General features: G+C 32.7%; 2 protein-coding genes across 5 annotated transcripts in view; both read left to right on the plus strand.

Moving 5' to 3' along the window:
* Nucleotides 1–15704, plus strand: part of LOC143056755 (caspase-2-like) — a 168539-nt gene that overhangs the window by 87664 nt on the left and 65171 nt on the right. The gene's annotated exons all lie outside the window — the stretch shown is intronic.
* Nucleotides 1–15704, plus strand: part of LOC143056754 (putative serine/threonine-protein kinase pats1) — a 48621-nt gene that overhangs the window by 1862 nt on the left and 31055 nt on the right. The window contains exon 2 of the mRNA XM_076229901.1: nt 3578–3895. Coding sequence (XP_076086016.1) covers nt 3578–3895 — 318 coding nt within the window. The remainder of the gene's footprint in view (nt 1–3577; nt 3896–15704) is intronic.

Here is a 15704-nt window from a genome sequence, read left to right on the forward strand (position 1 = left end):
TAAACAACACGAACCCCACCAAAACAACTAGGGGTGATATCAGGTGCTTCGGAAGGGTAAGCAGATCCTGCTCCACATGTGGCACCCGTCGTGTTGCTTATGTGATACCAAATCCTGTAAATAGTCTTATTCGGTAGGTTACATTCATGACAGGGAAGTTTATTGTAGTTACGACGTAAGGAATATATCCGATATTATTTGTGAAACGGTTATTCCATAGCGGTCAACCAACTCGTGATGGTGTCTGTAAAATTGATAAAAAAAGATTTCATAAAAAAAGATTTCAACTTCACCATTTGGAACTCTTGGTTTAATAGATTCCTTGTGAGCAGCAACCCTCTATCAAGAAAATCATGATAGGAAATGAAAGCACGGGAATATCGTATCAATTTGGAGATATATACCCCGTATGCAGGTGCTGCTGGATGGTTGCTACTTAGAAATGGAAAATTCACAATTGGAAAGCTGAAATCATCTCTTTTGTCGTAAAGTTTTGTTTTCAACCGACCCTCATTGTCAATTTCTAGATCTAAGTCAAGATATGAGGCCGACTTAACTGTATCTGTAGTATCCCTTATCTCTAGCTCGATGGGATAGATGAGTTCCACATAGTCACCAAATTTTGATTTATTTAGTGAAAGAACATCATCTATATAGCGGAAAGTAGAGTTAAAGGATATTGCTAACTTCTTATCTTTCTTCCTAAGAAGTTCCTTCATGAAGTCAGCCTCATAATAATAAAGAAGCAAGTCCGCAAGTAGAGGGGCACAGTTTGTTCCAATTGGAATGCCGACAGTCTGTTGAAAACACGTCCTCCGAACGTAACAAATATGTTGTCAATCAAGAAATCAAGCATCTTGATAATATCAAATTCAGAGAATTTTTTGTTTGAATCAGAGTGATCCTTTACAAAGTAGGATGTATCCCTCCCTAAGACAAGATACTTGTATATACGTTGGCCATTCTTTTTTATGAAGCAAAGCAATACCAACTCTGTCAATTTGTCTCTTAGTTCGTCTCTTAGTAAACAAACTTCTCAACATTTATCATTAGGGTATGTAGTTTAAAAATGTGTTCAATGACCCTGCCTGCGAACCAAGATGGATATATAGATCAAGGTGAGCGACACAGGCACTTCAAAGCTTCCAGTTTTATATCTATACATCAAACTGATCTAAACTATGATACAATTTCATGTTTTTATAGCCAACGGCTACGGTAGGCTTTCACACCTTTTTTACAAAAAAAAGGTGGATCACGATAAACTCATATTTACACCAGACGTGCGTTACGTCTATAAAAGACTCATCAGTGACGCTCGAATAAAAGAATATTAAATAGGTCATTCAAAGTACGAAGTTGAAGAGCTTTGAGGACAAAACAAAAATACCATTTTTGCCAAATAAAGCTAAGGTAATCTATTCCCGAGGTAGAAAAGCCTTAGTATTTGAAAATTTAAAAGTTTTGTTTACAGTTAATTCATAATTATGAACATATCAATAAAAAGTAAAATCACAAAAATACTGAACTCAGAAGAAAATCAATTCGGAAAGTCCATAATCACATTGCAAAATCAAATAACAAAACGCATCAAAAACAAATGGACAAGAACTGTCATATTCCTGACTTGGTACAGGTATCAATGATAACTCAAGTAAAACAGAAGTACTGACTACTGGGCTGGTGATACCATCGGGGAAATAAATCTCCACCAGCAATGGCATCGACCCAGTGGATGTAAATATACTCCTCATAGATACCAGGATTGAAATTTTATATTTACGCCATACGAGCGTTTCGTCTACAAAAGACTCATCAGTGACACTCGAATGAAAAACAAATGTTGGAAAGGTCAAATAAAGTATGAAATTGAAAAGCATTGAGAACCAAAAATTCCCAAAAGATTTCCCAATTACAGCTAAGGTAATCTATTCCTGAGGTAGAAAAGCCTTAATATTTCTAATTTTCAAAGTGTTGTTAACAGTTGATGTATAATCATTAACGTATCAAGGATAACTCAAGTCAACACAGAGGTGGTGACTACTGGGCTGGTGATACCTTCAGTGACATAAATCTCCACCAGCAGTGGCATCGACCCAGTGGTTGTAAATAAACTCATCATAGATACCAGGATAAAAAAATTATATTTACGCCGGACGCGCGTTTCGTCTACAAAAGACTCATCAGTGACGTTCAAATAAAAAATTGTTAACAAACCACTTAAAGTGTGGCGAAAGTCGCAGTTTTAAAACTAATGTGTTTGGTCCCCATATTAAACATCTTTATGAAAGTAAACAGCTAAAATAAGATAAAGGAAAACATTTCTATTACAAAATTGCAGATAAGCGCCAACATACTATCTAAAAGAATAAATGGTCATAACATTTATTAAGCAAACAAAATAATTTGAATTGTTTTGCGCCTCTTTCTAATGTAGGTAGATACTGATTTAAATACCATAGATGATGCGTGAAATCGACAGTTCGCACTTTTTTCTAACACTTCTAGTATAACATGTCTATTTTTTTTATCTACTAGTGTACTTGTTTCGATATTTTTATTAGTGTTGGTATATTGAGTAGTTTCTAGAGATGTATGTTTAGTACATTGTCATAAGGAATGATGTATCATGTGTTTTGGAACGGTTTAATGGGTCTATATTCTTTTTATTTTATTTGTATTTTTTGAATATTTAAGTTTTCAATTGTATTCCTCTGTTGTATATATTGTATTCATTTGTTAAATTAAATTGTGCAATGTATTGACTGAATTAGTCAGTAGTCCAATAGGACTGTTATATGATGTATGGTTGAATGGTAATTTGTATGAGTGGACAATTAACTTTTTTTTATACCCAATGGCAATTGTTCAACTCATCTTCTGCTATCTGCTTTTACTGTCAACACAGTATGCTCTTCTGCCGCAGAGTATAACTTATTTTCTTAGTTTGAACATTACCAGTACCGTCTTTACTAAACCAATTGCACATTTCGCTGAATGATATAAATGCATGGAATGGAAATAATATTTCATACATTATGTGCTTCTCAAGTACCTCTCAGGATCAACATATTACAATAATACTCACGATCAAGTAATTGAAACACCAGGATGCCAAAAATATTTCCACATTACAAGCTATATTATGTATATGACAAAGACCTGTAGGTTAGATCCCTCCCTACTGAAATAAAAACTTGCTAATATAAGGGAAAACTTTAGTAGAGCAGTAAGAACAGTAAATTCTTAGTAATTTCTTATTACATAACCAGGAAATTCTCAACAAGTTTAATATTAACCAAGACACTACATGTACCTTATCACCGAATAATGGACTGACGCTACATGTATATCAAGGACTTACAACTCACAAAATGTAGAACTGGTCTTGTGCTAGTATATACCGAAATAAGTTGCGACAAAGGACCATACTGGGTTTACAGTAAAAAGGATGTCGGCTCAATAACGTCCTTAATACTATAATTACTAGACTCACGTTTCATATAACATTAAAAGTAGGAAGGTTCTGTGCTTCATGTCAAGATTAATATGCCACATTTTTTTTTTATTTTGACAGATAGACCTAAAGATACTCAAGACAGCATTAAACTTCATATCCTGAACAATTCAACACAACTGATTATGCCATCAGGTCTGATGTCTGATCTTTTTACCGCGACGTCAATTTCAAAAAGTCCGTCAAATAATTACGCTCGATGTGGATTATGGGATTTTGCAGGACAAAAGGAATTTTATTGTACAAATCAGGCATTTTTGACAAGTAGTGCGATTTATCTGGTGGTTGCCGATATGAAAACCAATTTTGTGACAGAACAACAACAACAAGATACAACAGAAGTCGCTATAAGTTCCCTTTCAGATTTACAAGAAGAAGGTAACTATATAATGCCGCACCAAATGTGTTCACTCTTTCAAATTAACAGTTAATATTTTTACATTTGTATAAACATTGCTAATTTCGAAAACTTTTTTTTGTATAAGGATTTCAATGATATTGGATATAAGAAATTGACTGCCAATGGGACACCTCTCCATCCAAGTAACAATTCATAAAAAGTAAACCATAAGCGGTCAAGGTAACGCCTTCAACATGGAACCTGCGTCATAATATACACAGGTAAATGAAAATAATGCAGTTGTTAAGTGTACTTCCTCTTTCCTGTGTGTAATCTTCCGTTTAAGAAAACCAAGAAATGTCTTGTATAGCATTCAAACTAATCTAACACTTGGTTCATATTTGGTGAATATCAACTATAAAACTATACAATTGGTGTTAGATAAAACTTCCTGTACAGCCGCCATAACAGTATTTAGGGAGAAATGAAATATTTTGAATGTTCATAGAATGAAGAAGTGAAAATAGGTAGCAATTCCAAGTAATCAAAGCTGGTATACAGACAAAATTCATGCTAACATTAAATAACAAAAAAGCATTACAAATAGTATCAACAGCTAAAAAGTATAATTTGAGAGTATTCGCAGCTAGTAAACGCCTAAACAATTAATAATTAAAAAAAACATCATGCATCAGAGACTTAAATCAACTACAACCTATCCCAGGGATTTAGTATTTTAACGTCATGAGTAGTCAAAACATGACTTGGGCAATGCCAAAAATAAATATTTCGACAGGTAGTTGGATAGTTAGGAGTAACTTCTTTATACGTAAAAATGAACGTTTGTGTGTTGCTATACATCCTATTTGAAAAGGAAATACAAATTCAGTGATGTTTTTATTTGCTAATGACAAAATCGATATTAGTGCCAATGTAAACTATATTCAGATATTTTTAATTGTAACATTGGTACGATAACCCTTACTAGTATTGTTTTTTTTTTAAGTTTTGATGAGTTTATACGGATCGCAAAGTGATTTACGCGCCTATAAGTACAATATTACTGTAAAATTTAGGATGTGAATGCATACCTTGCTATTCCAAATTGAATCCCTTCGTCGACAATCATCCTTACCACACACTTTTTGAAATGTATGTCATAATGCCTAAATGATTCATAGTCAGCTAATGTAATAGACGCTCGTTTTTTACCATGAACATACTAGTATACTGATTTCTTAGTGTCAAAGTTTATGAAAAGTGAAATGTTACAAATTTAATAGATTCATCTATTCGTTTGTATCGTGATCAATTATTTGTATGTATATGTGTAACCCAAGCATGTGAACAACAGTACAATTTGTAAGTTGTATAAACCAGAGTTCAAAACCACAGAAACCTATGTGAAAATTTATCGTCATACTAAGTCATGTTTGTTAATTATTAACTTGTTGTTAGATTTCAACAAGTTCTAACAAATATGTGCTATACAGAGTCTTTGATTTTTATACATTTATTACTTTTCTACTCAACTATTCTCTTTAACATAACTTACCACACTTGACACTAGTTGTCCACGTTCAACATATAAAGACTCATCAACAGAGTTGGTGCTGTTGTTCTTCATTAAGATAAAACGGCCTATGTTGAAACAAAAATCTCGCACAATGCAGAAATAATTTGTGTTTTGTAAATAATCATTCTTATTATTATGAGGAAGTCGAGTGGTCTAGCGCGTCGGGCATAGTACAAAGCGAGTTGGTGCCAGGAAATCTCAGTACTTCGAATCCGTGCGAGGGAAGAACAAAATATTTGCAAAAGATTTACATATCTAACATTGTTGGGCTGATGTTTTGACTAATAATATATAATACAGATCTATTTTCAGCCTGGTATCACCATCACTGCTGGTGATCCAATCGATAAATTATGTTGAGGTGTCGTCACTGGTTCAGACGTATTTATAATATAAATATTTCTGTGACGGCATCTTACATTAATATGTAGGATTCTTTAAATAATTAATTTAGGTGATCTGCAACAATTCCATCTTCATTTCTAATATATCATTTACTGTGTTACGACGCTAGAAAACAGACAAGAGAATGTAATGCCCGGCCGTCGAAAGCTTTATTTTTGTGGAGCCTAGGTGGTTGAGTGAACTAGCGCGTCTGGAATAGTGCAAGGCGAAATAGTGCCACGATATCGCACTAACAAGAGTTTGAATCCCAGCGCTGGAAGAACAAACAATTTCCGAAAGCAAATTAACAGATTTCAAATTGTTGTGCTGACGTTTAGATGAATTATATAATTTATATATATAATATATATATACAACCTGAGAAATATACTTGGCCGTGCTGACCTTTCCAAACCTAACCATACTGTAGGTAATTGCCAGCCTTGTGGGGATAAGCGCTGCAAATGTTGCAACCAATTGCAGCATTCGTCAACATTTCACAGTAAGACCACAAAAAAGACATACAAGATCTTCTGCAATGTCAACTGCAAAAGCTCAAACGTGATTTACGTTCTTGAGTGTCCTATATGTGGTATCCAATATGTTGGTGAATCTATGCAGTCATTTCACACACGCCTTATTGACCACAGGAGTGATCTCACAAAAAAACCGTACGTTCCTGTCAGCCAACACTTCAGGTTACCAGATCACAATCTGAAAGATTTTGATCAAATGAAGATCCTTGTGATCGAACAGGATTGTACATGGCAACCTAGGCACAGAGAGAATCGGGAGAGGTTTTGGATAAAAGAACTGGGTGTCCTCCATCCAGAGGGAATCAATAGAAAGAAATAATTAAATTTACAGTCTAATGTTTATACAGTCGACTCTCGTTATCTCGAAGTCAGCCGGACCAGAGAAATATTTCGAGATACACATAGTTCGACTCAAACGAAAACCGGAAGTTTGACTGAACAAGGGACACAACTCTTGCTTAGCATGGTAAAGCTAAAATAAATCCGGATGAATATGGGAAGGGGATCGATATTCTGGTATCAGATCGATGTATTTGTATGTCATGGTCTTTCGTTATTATAATAACATTGTATTACTTATTCAATTGTTTCAGTTACAATGTTTCCTATGGCTTTTATCCGAGAGAGTAATTTTGAATCTATAGTTTCGTTATTCAGGTCGTTTAAAGTTGAAAAAATTGTTTATTCTCGGATACAAAAGACTTTAGAAAATTTAGATTCCTCTTCATTTTGTTTTATCTCACTCTTTCTTTTAATAAAAGAAAATACAACAAGATTAAAGACGCCGATTGAGTGGTTTTTAGGTGATCATCAACGGAAGTCATAATCCTTACTTTATACACACCCATGCTCATTAGTGTAATTCACAATTAATTGTTTTGTAAACATTTTAAATACTTTTTCATGAACATTAACAATGTATCACTAATTATTTATAAAAATTCTATAAAAGATAATCTTAGGTAAACACTCGTGGAAATAGCATGTCATAAATCAATACAGTATTATGATATTCAGGATTAAAATCAATCGATTAAAACTTACCTGTATTATTACTGATCTATGTTTACACCTTACACATTATATATCAGTATTGTTAAAACTTTTCAAACTGATGAAGGCCATTTGTTGAGCCGAAATATTTGCAATTAATGTATAATTTATATCGTCTGTTCAGTTTTTCCATCTTTGTGCGATGATATTCAACACTTTTTAGTGTTTTGTTTTCCATCTATATATCGGTATTGTTACACAATCTTTTAGACTCATATAATTTTTCGTGTTTGTGTAGTATTGTCAACTTTGATAATCCAATACCTATTAAGTTTACTGGTTAGTAGATTCTTATAGACTCTATATATATATATATACAAGACTCTTTATTTTACGATCTAACATTGTTGGGTTGATGTTTAGACGAGTTGTATATACATTATGTACACAGCCATGTATCACCATCATTGATGGCGATCCGATGGATACATCTGTTGTAGGGTTGTCACTGACTCAGACGTACTTATATATATATATATATATATATATATATACAACTCTAAATTGAAAAGTACGTTCAAACCTATGATTTCGTTGGATAACAACTGCAATTCTTATAGACTCTATATATATATATACAAGACTCTCTCTCTCTATATATATATATATATACAACTCTAAATTGAAAAGTACGTTCAAACCTATGATTTCGTTGGATAACAACTGCAATTTTTATACGTGTGCATGTGAAACAAATTTCGTCGTAGAATGGTCTATATACAAAGCACAAACAACATTTTCCAAAAGACAAAAAAAGTGAAAAAGTATATTTGAACAAAACGCATTTAATAACAGGTTGAACAACTGATGTTCTTTAACCCTGCTGACTGCCATTGGCGATTGCCAAATAAAATAGATCACGAGATGTAACACAATGGATCTTAATATACATTTAATACTAAACAGAAAACAAAAAACTTGTGGCCCAGATATTATGCCACAAACATTAGGTGTCAATATTTCTTTTGTACACCACATCTAGATTTTGACAATATATGTCTCTTCAGTGATGTTAGGGATCGAAACGGTATTTGGAAGGCCATATAATTTACCCTCAATTTAAGATAGACTCTTGAAGTTTAAGAGTCAATATAGGATGAACGGATCATATTAATCGGAGGGAAAATATGATACAAGCCCAAAAGAAAAAAATTAACAAGTCTAAATTGAAAACTACATTCAAACCTATGATTGCGTTAGATAAAAACCTCAATTTTTATACGTGTGCATGTAAAACAAATTTCGTTGTAGAAGGGTCTAAATACAGCACAAGCAACATTTTCCAAATGACCAAAAAAGTGAAAAAGTATTTTTAAAGAAAACGCATTTCACTAACAGGTTGGACAACTGATATTAACCCTGCTGACTGCCATTGGCGATTGCCAAATAAAATTGATCACGAAATGTAACAAAATGGATCTTAATATAATATCTTTTTTGCAAAATAAAAACATGAAACCCTGACGGGTTAAAATGCAAACATAGTTCATTGTACATTGTATACACAAGTGAGAAGAAACATAATACATGATAAATGTTATAAGGAAGTACACCACTAATTAATGACCCCATTGCTTTCTATGTTAAATTCCTCAATTTCGAGTGGTCACAGCTCTTTCTTAAGTTCAAATAAAGTGACAATCATTGCATGTCAAAGAAACACCTTCTGGTGTCCTGTACTGAAAAAAAACAACATACCTTTAATGGCATATAAGAAAGAACTGGTTCCCGGAAATTCGGATGTACCAAAACAGGTACATTGTACTTCCGATCTGACAAAAAGGCAAAATGTACCCTCCTTTTTTAAAATGTCATGCCATTTTTTTATTATTCAAATTTATCAGTCAAAAATTGTTCTACAATGATCACCAGTCATGCAGCTTTCATTTGATACCAAAATTAATAAAATATTCTACATATTATGAAAGATATGTCCATGCGTAGGAACTATTTTGTGTTAAAAATGTACTACTTTCTGGTATGTGCTTTCTGGCCGGGCCCGAATAAGTGGTGTTACACCTATAACAGAATTTTTTCTCAAATTAATAGATTTCAATGCACCAGTCATGTTCCAAAATCATTTCTGAGCATGCGTTTAAAATTTTACATGTCTACATAACACGGTTACGGAATAAAAATTAAAAAAACTAGAACCCCTATCTCAGCTGATTTCTATAACATAAGTCTTTAAAATGGGGTAAATGACCACTTACATTAGACTTTGAATTAAAACCTCAAAAAGGGATTTAAGTGCATTTTTTTGTTTTCCTTGTTCACTTCATACATTAAACCATCAGCCTAGAACATAAAATTTTAAAATCATCCATTTGAATTTAATTTAAATTGCTTAAATTTTCAAAATTTTGCTAAAAAAAAGTTTAAATTTAAGAATTTCTGCCAATTTCATACTTTTTTCAAATAAAATTCAGTTTATCAGGAGGAATTGGTTATCTAAAGATGTCCATTTGTCATCTTTAATCCAATTAACAATCATATCTTAGGATGTATTTGCCTCAGCAGGTATAAATTCTAAACCATGTATCAGAACAGAGGTAGGGGTTCTATTTTATGCTACAATTGATAAAATAAAAAGAACTTGTACATATTATAATGGTTTTTATTAGAGAGTGATAGATTGGCTACAATTTGATCATCATTGAAAGTCAGTTTAAGCAGTTTGGAGGTACAAAATGAATAGAAAAAGAAGTAAGTTTTCAAAAATTCATGGTTTGAAAAAGGGTAATGTCCCTTGGAATAGAGGTAAAAAATTTGAATTTATCAGAATATCCAAGAAAAATCACTTGTGTCGGCTTTCTCAAAGTGTTTTTGACCAAAGGGTAATGCAAAGTCACAATGGTGTCATGAAAATTGATAATGTTGATGGAACTCCTGTCGGACATGTCCTCCTTCGACCAAAGCCCAAAAATCCTGATGTAGTTGACAATTACCTTCAGGCTGCAAATAACTGTATTGATGTTGGTCCAAATAAAGTGTACAATCCTCAGCTTGTAGAAAAACTTTTTACCACTGAAATTAGAAAACATGATAAGTCAGATTGTAATGGTCATTTAAGATTTGATGCTGAAAATGCAAAACAGTGGGGTTGTGTATGGCGTGAGAGACTAAAATGTCCAAAATGTGATTTTGTAAGCAAATATTACAGATTGTACGATACTGTTGAATCAAACAAAAGAGGTCCGAAGGCTGCAAAGCTTAATGTACAGATCCAGTGTGGTCTGATAACTTCTCCAATATCAAACAAGAATTTAAGAGATATTCTTATGATTTCTAACATTGTCCCACCTTCCTCATCTGGCATGCAAAAGACTGCTAATAAAGTTGCAAAACAGGTTGAAGAATTAAACAAAAAAAGTATGCAAGACATAAGAAAGAAATTGGTTGAAGAAAATAGAATATGTGGGCTATCTGATGAAAAACTAGTTAGAGTTGAATCCGATTGTCGTTATAACAACCCTCTTATAAATAGTGGCACTACACCGTTTCAAGCTGGTACCCAGGTGGTTTGCACAATGTCCGAAAACAATACTTCGGCCAAGCAAATTGTCTCATTGTTTACTGGTAATAAACTCTGTGGTGTAGCTGCTAGATTCAAAGGGAAGGGTTTTTAAATTGTCTGTCCTAATCATGAAGGTGTGTGTACAGCAAATATTGTTGAAGATGCCTCCATTGGTAATGAGGGAGCATACAGCACCTGGTGTGCAACTGGGGTCAGTGATTTCTTGAAAATTCCCCACATAACAACTGATGGGGATAGTAGAGCATTTCAAGGTGTAAAACAAGTACACGGTACCAATGTTGAGGCACTTCGTGATGTTCGACATTTATCAGCAAGTATGAAACGGGCTATTACAATGTGCACATTTAGTCCCAGTCTATTTGCTGGTACAAACAAGCTTAATCAAAAGAATAGATTTGCACTTGATATTAAAGCAAGGTGTGTTGCAGAGTTAAATCAAAGCTTTAATGTGCACCAGGGTGAACTGTATACAGTTAAACAGCACATGCCTGAAGTAATTAAGACTAAAGTAATGTGTTACAAAGGTTATTGTGGATCCTCTTGTACGGTTAACTCTTATGTGTGTGCTGGTTTGTCTGCAAATCATTGGATCACGATTTTTTTTCCAAATGGTAGCACATGTAGAATGACATGTGATGATGAAGTTAAACTGGAAAACTGCATAGAATTTTACTTGGTCCCAATAGTTTAAATCTTGTACGGTTTCTTACCTCGACACAGAAAGGTGAAGCATTCAATCGTGCGCTGAGTCGTTGTAATCAGAAAAATGTAAGCTTCCCGCGTAACTTTCCAGGTCGTGCACATGCTGCTGTTCACATGATAAATCATAGGTTTGCTAATTCTGCTCTCCTGCTCACTGAACAGCTTCGTGTTAAAATAACAGCACCAAAAGTTATCAGGAAACTGAAACAAAGGGATAGGCGTCAATTGTACATATACAAACATAAACGTAGTCATGTCGCAAAATTGCAACGTGCAAAAAGTCGCAGCAGAAAGTATCGTCTTCATGCATTGATACATTATTCGCAGCCTGCTTTTTACTCCAAAGGCATTGCAGATCCACACTATGATAAAAATTGTGTGAATAGTAATGTGACCAATGACCATGCATATCAATCACATCCAAAGCGGCACCAGAAAATTCATTAATTTCAGCATGCTCTGTTTGTTTTTGTAAATATTGGTTATTTTTTGTATATGGATTGTTAATACTTTTATTTGTACCTTTTTGAGATTTTATAATATGCAGTCTCTGTGCGGTTCATGTTTTTTACACTGAGGTGGATAAATTCCACGACAAATTTGTCGGTCCATGTTGACATGGTGTGGTTCTAATGATAGGTGCTCAGGGTTCACACAATGGTGCTGGTGACACTAATGTGACACCTGTAAACTTTCTGAAAGTTCAAAATTATCATAAAATATCATGTAGGCAAATCTATGGCTAAGCACAGTTTTTGTCTTCATCTTCCATGGCATTTTAATACACAGGGTGGAATATTTTTGCCCCTTCCCTCCAAGATCAAATATCCAACAGTTGTGTGGACCCTCGACAGTCATATTATTTAAAATTCTGCCCTTTTGCTTGATTTTCCACTCTTCAATATTCATTTTTAATAAATCATTCAAACATTTTCATCAAAACATTCAAATTTTTTACCTCAATGTCAAGGGTGCACGTGCATATTCCTCTAATAGGAATTACACCACTAATGAATGGCCCCATTGCTTTCTATGTTAAATTTCTCAATTTCGAGTGGTCACAGCTCTTTTATCTTAAGTTCAAATAAAGGGACAATCATTGCATGTCAAAGAAACACCTTCTGGTGTCCTGTACTGAAAAAAACAACATACTTTTAATGGCATATAAGAAAGAACTGGTTCCCGGAAATTCGGATGTACCAAAACAGGTACTTCCGATCTGACAAAAAGGCAAAATGTACCCTCCTTTTTTAAAATGTCATGCCATTTTTTTATTATTCAAATTTATCAGTCAAACATTGATCTACAATGATCACCAGTCATGCAGCTTTCATTTGATACCAAAATAAATAAAATATTCTACATATTATGAAAGATATGTCCATGCGTAGGAACTATTTTGTGTTAAAAATGTACTACTTTCTTATATGTGCTTTCTGGCCGGGCCCGCATTAGTGGTGTTACACCTTAAAAAGTTAAGTTGATATTATATAGTTTACAACACTAGAAAAAATATTTTTATTGGGATCTAGAATAGTTTTAAGTTTAGAGTTTGAGTGAAGCTGGTTAAAATTAGGATAATGGTTTTTAATTGCATTAATAAGGGAATGTCTTACATTACTGTTAATTTGGCAATGAAGGAAAAAAGTGTTCCTCATCATCTAAAATTTTATAACTTTGCACAGTCTGTGTTCTCTTTGAATTTTTTTATAACGTCCTAATTCAATTTCCAAATTATGATCACTTACACGTAATTTTGTTAAAAGTTGACGACTATTAAAATTATTTAGATTATGTAAGTAGTCCTCGAATTGAATTTCATTTTTAAGTTTACTATAAAAATAAAGTTTTGAACTGTTATCAATATTTGAAAGTTTTTCAAGAGTGATGTTATTATACTTTTCTTTCACAATATGTTTAAAAAATTTGTTGAGTGAATTTTTAATAAGTTTAAAAGGTTTATCAAAATCAACATATTCTTCTTCATCAATATTAAATTCTTTAAAAATATGCATGGCAAAAGTGTACCAAGTATATATTCCATCTTCAGACATAGACTTATTTACTGCAAAAGCTTCTTTAACAAGAGGGTTTATATCATGGCAGTTTATTCTACAAAAATATGATAAAACTTGAGTTTTAATAAAGGAGTCAAGTATAAACCGTCCTTACTCAGACTTTGCAGCTATATTACATGAGGTGTTTTATTTCCGAGAACAGTTTTACAGAACTTATGATGCACTTTCGCAAAGCTGAATCTATGTGTCAATGATAAAATATCACAGTTAGTTCCATGCAAAGTGGCTCTATTTATGGCTATACAATTTGAGTGATAATCTTCCATAAACCAGATCTCGCTATTATATAAAATTATGGGTTTAATTAGTGAATCAAATAATTTACATGATAAATCAACAGGGATATGATGAAAATTAGACATATATTTTTTTAATGAAAATAACGCTTTAAGCGCTTTCTTGGATAGTTCATTTGTAGATCTCTCAAATTTTCTTTTTATTATCAATAATGTTCCCAAGAAAATTATACTCTTTAACTTCAGTTAACTGATTTTGTTTATAAATAAAAATTGACTCAAAAGAAATTTCTAGAATGAAAAATTATAATTTTTGTTTTATTTGTATTTACAGTCAGTTGCCATTTGTAACAATATTTTTCCAGTTTATTCAAACCAGATTGTAAACTGTTTTGTGATTCTGCTAATATAAAAAGATCATCAGCAAAACTAGGACTACTTATTGGTGTTTTATCGAAGGACACAGGATCACATGTTCCGTCAAAAATTGAATGGAGATCATTTAAAAACAATTAAACAATGTGGGGCTCAAACTGTCCCCTGGTTTGACCCCTTTATTTATTTAGAAAAAAAACCCAGATTGTTTATTATCTTTTTTAATTGAAGATTTACAACACGTATACATATCTTTAATTACTTCAAATATTTTCTTTCCAACATCATCCTTCTTTAGTTTGTATAAGAGACCAGCATGCCAAACAGCAAAATAACGGTTAGTGTACTTAAAAAATATTGATTATTTTCCGTAAAAAATATCACGGTTATTTCAGTATCTATCAGAAATTAGTTGCAGTTGTAACTGGTTTAATTTTCTGGTTCTTTACGGAAACAGTGTCAAAAGCACGACGCAAATCAACAAAGCAAGAGTTTTTTGTCAAATATTTTATTATTGAAGTTTTTAGAATAAAAATACAATCTGCTGTCCTATGATTATTTCTAAATCCAAGTTGATGAACTGAAAACTTTTCTTCATAGTAAGTTACAACTCTAGAATTACTAACAACACTGAAATGTTTATCAATACAATTATGAAGGGAAATTCCCCTATAGTTATTTTAAAATATCTAGCTTGTCTCCAGCTTTATCAATTAGTATGGTAAAAGATTTTCTTCAGTTTGATGGATATTTTCCAGAATCAAGAATTAAATTAAAAAGCTTAGTAATAGCTTTACAAGTAACAACACCACTATATTTAATAATTTTATTACAAATTTGGTCTGGACCAGAGCTTGTCCCAGTCTTTAATTTTTGTATACATTTATTTACTTTATTGATAGTAAAAGGTTTATCAGTTACCTCATTGAATAAAAATGCATCAGTTTCATTTAATATATCGGTTTCAATTTTAGTTTTAAAGTCTTTATCATAGTTTACAGTCCCTCCTTAATGCTTAAAATGATCAATAATTTCTGGAAAACCAGCTTGAAACACAATTTTATTATTAGTGTTCTCATGCACATTTAAATGATTTTAATAATTTCCAATATTGTTTAGGGTCTGTATCTCTAAGGGTTGAAAGCTTACTAAATATTTCCATCTTAAATTGATTGCTTTCTTTTTATATATTTTTTACATACTTTACAGTGACCTAGGAAACTATTTCCTAAATTGAGGTTATAAGGATTTATTTGGAATAATTTGGCTAGATTTGACACAGTTTTCTTTACATTAGCTAGTTCTCTATCTTCCCATGGCTTTTTCTTTTTTAATTTCTTTTTACGAAAGGATTTAATCATTTTACATG

The sequence above is a fragment of the Mytilus galloprovincialis genome, chromosome 13 (assembly GCF_965363235.1).
Source record: "Mytilus galloprovincialis chromosome 13, xbMytGall1.hap1.1, whole genome shotgun sequence".
NCBI lineage: Eukaryota > Metazoa > Mollusca > Bivalvia > Mytilida > Mytilidae > Mytilus > Mytilus galloprovincialis.